The following is a 10685-nucleotide window of genomic DNA, read 5'->3' as shown; positions in this document are numbered from 1 at the left end:
TGGGTTTCCTACCACAAGATGCCTGCAGCTGCTGCTGCTAAGTCACTTCAGTCGTGCCCGACTCTTTGAGACCCCGTGGACTGCAGCCTACCAGGCTCCTCCATCCATGGGATTTTCCAGGCAAGAGTACTGGAGTGGGTTGCCATTGCCTTCTCCGACAAGATGCCCAAGTCCCCCTCCATATTGCCATCAGACAGAACCAGGGTTTAGATGTGCATCTGATGATTACCAGCTGTGTCATCTTGGGCACATTCTCCTCTCTGAGCTGTTTCTTTGCCTGTAAGATGAGGATAATAATCACCTCATGGGATCACTGACTGCTTCATGAGATGATGATTTCTGCAATGCAGCTGGTACCGGGTGAGGCTTCATGAATGGCCATTCCTGTCCCTTTCTCTCTTACACTTTTCAACAGCACCTCATAGGAAATTCTTCCACCATGCTACAAATTGTGGACCTACTATGTGCCAGGCACTGTAACTATGATAGTAGGGTGGGGAGATCAAAGATCAGAAAAACACCCTTCCCGCCCTTAAGCAACTCAGAGTAAGATAAGGATTTAAGAGATGTTTACATAATTAGAAAGTTCTGGACTAAGTCTTCCAGGACCTAGGGCAGAAGTGATGGTGGTAATGGTTTAGTCGCTTAGTCTTGCGACCCCATGGACTATGTATGCAGCCTGCCAGGCTTCTCTGTTCATGGGATTCTTCAGGCAAGAAAACTGGAGTGGGCTGCCATTTCCATCTCCAGGGAATCTTCCAGACTCAGGGCCCAGGAAACAAACTCGTGTCTCCTGCACTGCAGGCAGATTCTTTACCAACTGAGCTACGAAGGAAGCCCTAGGGCAGAAGTCGGAGAAACCAAAGAAGGCTTCCCGGGGATGGCTCTCCGGGATTTGGAGCCGTAAGGGCAGCATCGTGGCGTGGGAAGGGGGGCAGTGTGAGCAAAGGTGTGGGGGTGGGAAAGGATGAGAAACGCATCCAGGGGTCTGCCTAGAAAGCAGTGAGAGAATCGGCGACAGCAGTGAGGGCAGGGCCAGATGAAGGGGTGGGGCCCAGTGGTGGGATTTCCCGGGATAGAGGGAGTTATGAAGGGGACTAAGCAAAGGCAAGAGCTGCCTGCCACACAGCACAAGGGAGACGTTCAAGGGCTATGGATCCCAGAAGAGAACACGAACGGTGGGAGCCAGCACCCTCTCTTGAGAGCACCCCCTCCAGATGGGATCCACAGCAGGCCCTAGATGGATAGTACTCCTAAGAGCCAATTCTGACTCCACGATGGATCTGTTTCTTTGACTTTAACCTTTGTTTTTCATTTCTTTTGTTATTATAATCATATATAAAGACCTGCCTCAGGGAACACTGCCCCTCTGCTTGAAGAGATTAACACATTCCCTCCCTGAGGTTGGCCATTCCAGATGTTTGCAGGATGATGTCTTGACTTCCTCAGCTCCTCCCCCTCTCTGTCCTATAAAATAAGGGGCCTCCTGACCCCGTGTTGGGTCCTGCTGCACTTAGTTGCTCAGCTGACTCTCTGTGACCCCATGGACTGTAGCCCACCAGGCCCCTCTCTCCATGGGGATTCTCCAGGCAAAAATACTGAAGTGGGTTGCCATCCCCTCCTCCAGGGGATCTTCCCAACCCAGGGATTGAACCCATGTCTTCTGCATTGCAAGTGAATTCTCTACTGTCTGAGCCACTAGGGAAGCCCAAGAAGTACTGGAGTGCGTAGCCTATCCCTTCTCCAGGAGATCTTCCTGACCCAGGAATCAACCCAGCGTCTCCTGCATTGCAAGCGGATTCTTAACCAGCTGAGCTAGAAGACAGTTATTCTGAGACGTTAGTCTGCCATCTTGGACTGGGTAGTGCTCCCAGTTTACAAATGGGGAAACGGAGGCTCAGAAACGTTAAGCCACCTGCCTGCCAATGTCACAGAGCAGACAGTGAGCTGAGGCTACTTTCTGACTAGCATCTGTGGGAACACCACTTTTTCTCCTCCAGTGACCTCAGAACAGGTCCAGAGTCAACTCTGAGGGCAGGATTTGGACAGGGATTATAGTGTAACATCAATTCTGGCTACACAGTCTCCCCACAGCCCCTATGTCCTTACCTCCATCACAGGTAGGAGGGAGTCAGGACACAAGAGGAAAAGTCACTTTTCACTGTTCAGCTGCACATTAACGGTGCCTCCAGGTTTATCCTGGGCACATCTAGAATCAGGAAGAGCCCAGGTGGGAAAGATCAGGTTCTCTCCCCTGAGTCAAAGTCCCTTGCTGCTCGTTCACCCTCCTCTGCCTACCAAGACCACAATTCCAGTCCCTTCTGCCTCTGCAGTCACCACAGACCAGATTATGTTGGGCCTCTCTTTGGCTCCATCTCCAACCAGAAGTAGCACCTCTATGTCCTGAACTGAGGGCCTAGGTGGCTACATCTTTACCACCAGACTCCCTAACCTGAGCCATTGTGTGTTGATTGGTCGCAAGGAGGGACCTCTGTACCAATCACACCTACCAGCATCCTGTGGTGACCTCCCCAGGCTCTCGTGCCAAATGCTGAAACACAAAAATGCCATGATTATATAAGAAGTGCTCTTCTGGGGAGGGGAAAACCAAAAGATGTAGTGAATCATAACAAGAAGGGATGGGTAGGGCCTGTGTTCCTTATACCTATCATCTCTAACTTGGGCCTCAAATCATTCACAAAGAAGGCAGTTGTAAGACAATTGTTCAGACGTTAGTTTAGAGGCTCATTAGGGGAAGAGATTCAGCTAGGATCACCCAGAAGCAAAATGACAGCATGGGGTTCAAGCTCTGCTCTTTCTAGACAGGTTAGAGAGAAAAACCTCGCAGAGCTCAGCTGACACCTGACTGTAGGGCCACACTGCCACTTACCGCTCTAATATTTGTACAAAAAAAGTTTGCTTTTTAGAAAATGTGTAGGTATTAAAAACTGCTCTTGGTAAACACACACACACACACAAAACTTGGGACAGATCAAGTTGGTATGCTGTGAAAAGTCAGCAGCTGTAACATTTCATGATTCAATGCATAAAATATGTTGAGTTCCTCAGCTGAATAAGTAGTATAAATAAATACTTTCTTTTTTTTTTTTTTTAAAGATACAGGGCGGGTGTTGCCATTACCTAAGGACCTCTTTGCTGTACTCGGCCAGTGTTCACCTGAAGGCTGAAAATGCTCTTTTTAAAAAAGCACTTAGCCTTTTAGTTTTTTAGAATTAGGCAGAAAGCCTGAGCATGTGAGGACACAGAAACTAAGCGAGGCGAATGCAGAAGTTGCCTCTGCTGATACAATCAGCAGATCAGCGACACAGGGTTGCAGTGAAATCCCCCGCTCTCCTAGAGAGGGGAAGAAACCACAGAATGTTCCTGAGTCAGCACCCCAGCCTGATGGCGCAATGTTTATGTTTGTGTACCTAGCGCTTCGGTGCCACCGGGGGTGGGGAGGTCGGAGGGCTTCACTAGAGCCCACGACGAGGGTGACCGCATGGGGTCTCCCCAAACATTTGTCCAGGTCCTGTAAGTCCTCTTAAAGCGCTGTAGGATTGTATTTCGAGACCAGCTCACGTTAATGGCAAGAACCAGGGCCCCAGAGCTGGACCGGGCTCCTGTTCCCAGTTGCAGGCCCCAGCCAAGCGCTTAGTAGGCGCTCAATCAGTACATATTTAGGGACTAAAGGAAAATCCCCAGGAGAAGGGCCTGGCAACCCACTCCAGTATTCTCGCCTGGGAAATCCCGTGGACAGAGGAGCCTGGTGCGCTACAGTCCATGAGGTCGCACAGAGTCTGAAAAAACCACCACAAAGAGATGAAGCCGCTCAGTCTTAAGTAAACGTGACCAGAAACGTGTCTGGCGGCCCCTGGGGGGCGCTGTCGATCCGCACTGGGGGGGTCGCCTCACTAAACGCCGAACGCCTGCAATCCACAACCGCACCTTGCGACCCCCACCCTCAATTCAGATCCCTGACCCGCCTTCCTAGGCTCGCAACCACGTAAGGATCACAGGACTAGGATTGACATTTTTCTGCTTGGCGTTTGGTTGGACGGCATTTTACTTGTTAAATGTACATTTTAAAGTAGCAGGAAAGCCTGGGGAACAGGAATGTGTTTCCCGGAACACCTCCACCCTAACCTACCCCGGTTGTTCTCGGCTGGACAAACTCAGTTCTTCTCCGACCCTCATTTCAGTCTTCTCTCGGTCCCCTCACCCCCGGCAGTGCGATACTGGGCAAGTATAATAAATGGCTTCTCCTCGGGAACCCGTGTTTCCTCGCCTGCTGGGTACGAGGAAATGAGAAAAAGGGGCGCATGTGTATGCAGTAACAAAGGAAACCCCTTTCGACTCGGGTCGGCGGAGGAGCGGACGCCGGGAAGCAGCGCGGTGGAGGGGGAGGAGGGGAGGCGGGGGCTGGTGGCACGCAGCCTGGTCTCCCAGGCACTCGCACACGGGAGTCAGCCCTCGGCTGGCAGAGCGTCCACCCTCTCCCTTCCCCGCTGGGCCCGGAGAGCGGCGCGGACCAGATCCCCAGGGACGCGCCAGGCGCAGGCCGGACGGCCGGGCGGGGGCCAGAGCCCGAGCCCGAGCTTAGCCAGCGGACCCCACTCGGAGGCCGCTGACGTCTTCGCCTTTGGCTAGTCCGGCGCCAAACCGGGCAGGGCGGTGACGTCACCATACCAGTCACGTGAGCGTCATTCAAACAAACAATCCCCTCCCCCACAGCGCGCGCCCGCGCGCGCGCGCCCCGCCCCGCCCCGCCCCGCCCCGCCCCGCCCCGCCTGCTTGCGCAGAGCCACAATATAAACGCTCCCCACCGGGTCTGACTCGCTGCGAAAGACTTCGGGGCTCTGGGCGAAGCGCGAGTGTTAGGGCCGTCGGGAGAGCAACAAGGAAGCCGAGGCGGTCGAGAGTCCCACCCAACGACCCCTCGCTCGGTCCAAAGGCAGTTTGGGTTTGGCGCAAAGAAAACCGGGGTCGGGCTTTTCCTCGAAAGCCGTCGCCCTGCTGTTCGCTTCCCGGGACAAAGAACACAGGACGACTTGCACGCTGGGGGCGCTGGGGCCGGCCATGGTCATGGAAGTGGTCTCCCTGGACGCCGGAGGCCTCCGGACGCTGCTGAGGGAGCGCGCGGCGCAGTGCCTGCTGTTGGACTGTCGCTCCTTCTTCGCTTTCAACGCCGGCCACATCGCCGGCTCGGTCAACGTGCGCTTCAGCACCATCGTGCGTCGGCGGGCCAAGGGTGCCATGGGTCTGGAGCACATCGTGCCCAACGCCGAGCTGCGCGGCCGCCTGCTGGCCGGCGCCTACCACGCCGTGGTGCTGCTGGACGAGCGCAGCGCCGCGCTGGACTGCGCCAAGCGCGACGGCACCCTGGCCCTGGCCGCCGGAGCGCTCTGCCGCGAGGCGCGCGGCGCGCAAATCTTTTTGCTCAAAGGTACGCCTTCGGGGACGCTCGGGGGCGGGCCGCACGCCCTCCGCCGCCTAGTTTGGGGACCTCTGGTTCTCAGCTCCGGGGGGGGCGGCTGCTCCACCTGGAGCGCTTGGACGCCTGAGTCGTATTGTGGGAACTTGTTGGCTTTGTTTGGCTCTAGGAACAAAGACTCGCCTGGGCCTCTCCGGGCTAAAGTTCCAGCCCTGGTGGATGGGGAAGTTGTATGAAGGTACCCTGTCTCGGCGGTACTAATGGAAAAAAAATGTGTTTCTTTGTGTTCCCAGGAGGATATGAAGCTTTCTCCGCTTCCTACCCGGAGCTGTGCAGCAAACAGTCGACCGCCATGGGGCTCAGCCTTCCCCTGAGTACTAGTGTCCCTGACAGCGCCGAATCCGGGTGCAGTTCTTGCAGCACCCCACTCTACGATCAGGTTAGTAGGGGGCTGTGCCGGAGGGGAGAAGGAACAGCTGGCAAAGGTGGCAGAGCTGCGCTAGTGAAAATATATAAAGTGACATGCAGCTCTATTTATAACAGGGGACACGGGGATTTTATTTATCCCATAGTTAAATGGTATGATTGGAGCCGAGCCTCTAATTGTTGGCACTACAGAAATTAGCTTGTTGGCCCTGCCTAGGCAAATGGGTTTCGTCCCCTATTTATTTACACTGTTAACACTGCTGTGAGGGTCACCCAGTATTGAAACTAGCTTGTCCAGCAGGGAGGTTTTGTGGATGTGGGCACCACCATTGACGTTGAACAAAGCTTGACCAGCGTTGGATGTTTCTGGATTTCAGGGTGGCCCAGTGGAGATCCTGCCTTTTCTGTACCTGGGCAGCGCCTATCATGCTTCCCGCAAGGACATGCTGGATGCCTTGGGCATCACTGCCTTGATCAACGTCTCTGCGAACTGTCCCAACCATTTCGAGGGTCACTACCAGTACAAGAGCATCCCCGTGGAGGACAACCACAAGGCGGACATCAGCTCCTGGTTCAATGAGGCAATTGACTTCATAGGTAAATGGAACAGATGCCTGGGTCTTTGCCACACTCCTTCTGTTTTAGCGACTGAGACAACTCTATGGCAAGAACTTGAGCGACATAGTTTTAAGCTTTCCTCTAGACATGAAAATCAGTCTGGCATGGGCAGCGTCCCAGCAAAGTACAGGTTCGATGTCCCACTTTATAAATTAGCAAACTGAATCTCAGAAGGTTGAATTGACCTGTCCAATATCAATCTGCTTAGTGGCGATGCCTTGCTTGGGTTTAAATCCCTGGCTGTTTAAATCCACTGTGCCCACATTGCCTTCACGAACAGTATGTCTGTGATGACATGAGGTGATATTGACCGTCCTGGACAGGACACATGTGACATTTCTTAGACACCTGGGGTTGGTTGGGGTCATTCTCCTGGGCTCTCAAATAACCAGCTGCCCTTTGTTTTCCAGACTCCATCAAGAATGCTGGTGGAAGGGTGTTTGTGCACTGCCAGGCGGGCATTTCCCGATCGGCCACCATCTGCCTCGCTTACCTCATGAGGACTAATCGAGTCAAGCTAGATGAGGCCTTTGAGTTTGTGAAGCAGAGGAGAAGCATCATCTCCCCCAACTTCAGCTTCATGGGCCAGCTGCTGCAGTTTGAGTCCCAGGTCCTGGCCCCCCACTGCTCGGCAGAGGCGGGGAGCCCCGCCATGGCTGTGCTTGACTGCAGCGCCTCCACCACCACCGTCTTCAACTTCCCGGTCTCCATTCCGGTCCACCCCACGAACAGTGCATTGAACTACCTTCAGAGCCCCATCACGACCTCTCCCAGCTGCTGAAAAGCCACGGGAGGTGATCTTCACAACCCACCGGGATTCCAGGCTCCTTCTGGAAAGTGGAAATGCAATAATTCCAGGGAAGGAGGCTCGTGAGGGCTGGTCCTTATTTATTTAATTTCACCCAAGTTCCACTGGGTTCCTGAGCAGTTGTAATGATGACTTCGCGCCAAGATGTTTGCTGAACTCAGCTCATTTCGGGACCAACATACAGTGGGTACATCAAGTCCCTCGGACAGAAAGGGGCAGAAGAGAGAGGACTCAAGTGTGAGAGCCAATTTCTTTTTGCTTGTCCCTGTTTTCTGAAGACACTTTTCATGCTTGACATACCTACCAGTATTATCATTCCCGACAACACATATACATATGAGAATATACCTTGTTTTATTTATTTTTGTGTAGGCGGTCCACCTTCACAAATGTCAGTGTCTACTCCTAGAAAAACCAAATACCTCAATTTTTGTGTTTGAGTACTGTAATATCCTGTAAATATATCCTAAGCAGGTTTGTTTTCAGCACTGATGGAAAGCACCAGTGTTGGTTTTGTTTTGTTTTTTAAGTTGCCAACAGTTGTATGTTTGCTGATTATTTATGACCTGAAATAATATATATCTTCTTCTAAGAAGACATTTTGTTACATAAGGATGACTTTTTTATACAACAGAATAAATTATGGCATTTCTATTGAAATCTCGATGCTTTATTTCTTGGTCAGTCCCTCTGATTCCTTTCCCATCACTGAAATAGGGAAAAACAAGGTCCTTCAGAATGTGTTTTGGCATCTGATCCCATACTCCTTGGTGGCCCTCAGTCCCACAAGATGCCTGGGTTGCCAGGGTGGTAGAGAAATGTGATCAATTATTTTAAAAAAGTACTAGAACTAAGCTCTTGGTATTGAATTCAAGTGTCTGCCTATGTTTTTCCCAACATGTCACACAGGGAACCCAAGTGTACCCAGAGCCAAAGCTAGGAATAAGTGGCCATTTGCTTGGTTGCTTTTTTCATTTAATACCTTCCTCCAGGATAATCTTAAAAAGCCTCCCTCCCTCCTCTGATCTCTACTAAAGAGGTAAAGAGTTTCCCAGTACATTTGCCACAAGTGTGTTTCTACTATGTGCAGGGTGGGCTGTGCTTACCCCAAACAACTCAGCAAATGATAGAGACCCAGCATAGCTAAGTAACACGAGTGGGGGAATTGGGCCCCATTTCTGTTTTGTTTCCTAATTTTATGGCCCTTTTATTTTATCACTTGCCTCTCACACGCTCTTTTTCTTTTGAAAAGACCTTGATTAATTGTGAAAGGAATACCAAGCACAATAAGCCAATACAATGCAGACAAGTCACCTGAAGCCCCACCCCAGCCTGACCCGTTCCTGGGCATCTCCGCACCTGTACCCAGCATTTCTGGTGGCTGCCTCCTTCAGGTCACTTGCTGCCCTGATTTCATAATTTTGTTGAAGAAGATAGACAATTAAATCTGGCTTGCTCTAGGGCAATATTCTGGATTTTCACTATCTTGCCAAACAGCCTAAAACAGAGAAGGTGTAATTGACTACCAACCCATAGCCCAGTCTTTAATGTTGAATTAAACAACAGGTAAGCTTCTGGATTGCTGGCCCCTTAGCGTCTGCATTCCTTTGTTTCTGGATAAAGTACTGTAGGAAGCCAGAAAGCAAACAGCTTACTTTAGTTTTCCAGGGGTGCCCAGAATAGTGGTCTTGGTCCAGCCCCATTGTTCAAGGCCTTGACGCAGAATCAGTGTCCTTGACCTTTCTCCACTGGTTCACCATGTACCACTTGACTCCCAGGGCCTGAAAGATTCCTGTGTTCCCTGTTCTGAGAACTTACCCTGGGCCGGCAAGTTCATTTCCTCGGCTGGGCTTCCGATTACAAGTGTGTTCACGCCTTTCAAAACAAACCATATCCAGTTTTGTTTTGTTTTTTTATCAAACCCTAGAAATTTACTGTTGCAAATATCTCCCTTCATGGAAACATACCAGCGACTTCAAGTCCATGGCAGATGCCACGGCTGGCATCGCTGTGGGCTTGAGCCATCACTTTCTGCTTGGCAGGCACCGGCTGAACCAGAATCAATCTCCAGTATGCTCCACACAGTGGAAAAATACAGTGGCTGCCTAAGGGAGCCGTCAGTGAAAACAATTCACTCACTTATCCCAGTGCAAGCTACTTAACCTCCCTCCAGCCAGGACAGCCAGCATTGTAATAAGCCCGCCTCCCTGTGTGTTCAGTCCCTGGTCTTCAGGCCCTCCAGAAAATGTCACTTTGGGCCTGAGACTGCTTTTATTAGGAAGGATGAAGTGACGTGAAGTGAAGTCGCTCAGTTCATGTCAGACTCTGCGACCCCAAGGACTGTAGCCCACCAGGCTCCTCTGTCCATGGGATTTTCCAGGCAAGAATACTGGATTGTGTTGCCATTTCCTTCTCCAGGAGGTCTTCCCAACCCAGGGATTGAATCCGGGTCTCCTGCATTGTAGGCAGATGCTTTACGGTCTGAGCCACCAGGGAAGTCAAGATAAAAATTACCTAAGATGAGAAGAAAGATGCTTAAGCTATTAAAATGTTTCTCAGCTGGGAGACTGACATGGGGACAACTCAATCATTTAATACTGATAATGTAATAACAGCTGTCTGATTTAGAACTGGTGCCCTGTGCCAGCCACTGTACTAACTGCTTTCCATAGGATTGAATTTAACCTTTAAAGCAAAATCCACTTTACAGAGGCGGAAACAGAGGCTCAGAGAGGTGGAGTGACAGCCCTCTGATGGTAGCTCAAGGTCATAGAGCAAGTAAACAGCCTTGCAGAAATGGGAACGTGGGTGTGTAAAAAGACTAGGGAAGGAAGCTCCAGTTCAGTCCAAAACACAGCTCATGGGAGTGAGGGAAAGATGAGCTTTATAGCCAACCAGGCGTCACCATGGTTTTACCCCATGATACTGAGGTGGAAAAACCATTTATCCCTTTGGGCCTCACTTTCCTCATCTGTAAAATGAAGATAATAAAACCTATTGGACTTCACCTGGGAGGGAGAGATAGGCTCTTGAATGTAGAAGTGCCTGGCAGGTTGTGGGCCCTGGAAAAAACGTCAGATTCCTTTCCCCTCTCCTGATGACCACTAGCGGTTCTTGGGGCCCAGTTTTCCCACCCAGAAAATGACCAGTTTGCACTGGATCTAATGGGTAAGCTTCCTCCCAGCCCTCTAATTCTAGGACGTAGAATATGCATCAGTGCATACTTTATGCTTTCCTGTGGTTTCCAGGCATCCATTATTTCATTAGGAGACTACCAACCCCAGATGCTTCCACCGCATCCTCTCCTTTCTTTGGAATTTTGCAAATCGCAGCTAATTTGCTTTTAGACTTGCAGCCTCCGGCCTCCATTTCCCTCCCTCCCTCCCCTGGCTCCTGGCA

At 51.2% G+C, this 10685-nt stretch overlaps 1 protein-coding gene across 1 annotated transcript; it reads left to right on the top strand.

Annotated features, from left to right (window-relative positions):
- Positions 1-4777: 4777 nt before the first annotated feature.
- DUSP1 (dual specificity phosphatase 1) lies at positions 4778-7946 on the top strand. Its single transcript, XM_043488842.1, has 4 exons — positions 4778-5446; positions 5728-5873; positions 6238-6457; positions 6889-7946. Exons 1-4 carry the CDS (start codon positions 5080-5082, stop codon positions 7257-7259), a joined length of 1104 nt encoding a protein of 367 aa, XP_043344777.1. The 5' UTR covers positions 4778-5079; the 3' UTR covers positions 7260-7946.
- The last annotated feature ends 2739 nt before the right edge of the window (positions 7947-10685 follow it).

The sequence above is a fragment of the Cervus canadensis genome, chromosome 16, assembly GCF_019320065.1.
Source record: "Cervus canadensis isolate Bull #8, Minnesota chromosome 16, ASM1932006v1, whole genome shotgun sequence".
In the NCBI taxonomy this organism is placed as follows: domain Eukaryota; kingdom Metazoa; phylum Chordata; class Mammalia; order Artiodactyla; family Cervidae; genus Cervus; species Cervus canadensis.
This window is presented reverse-complemented; position numbering and strand designations above follow the sequence as displayed.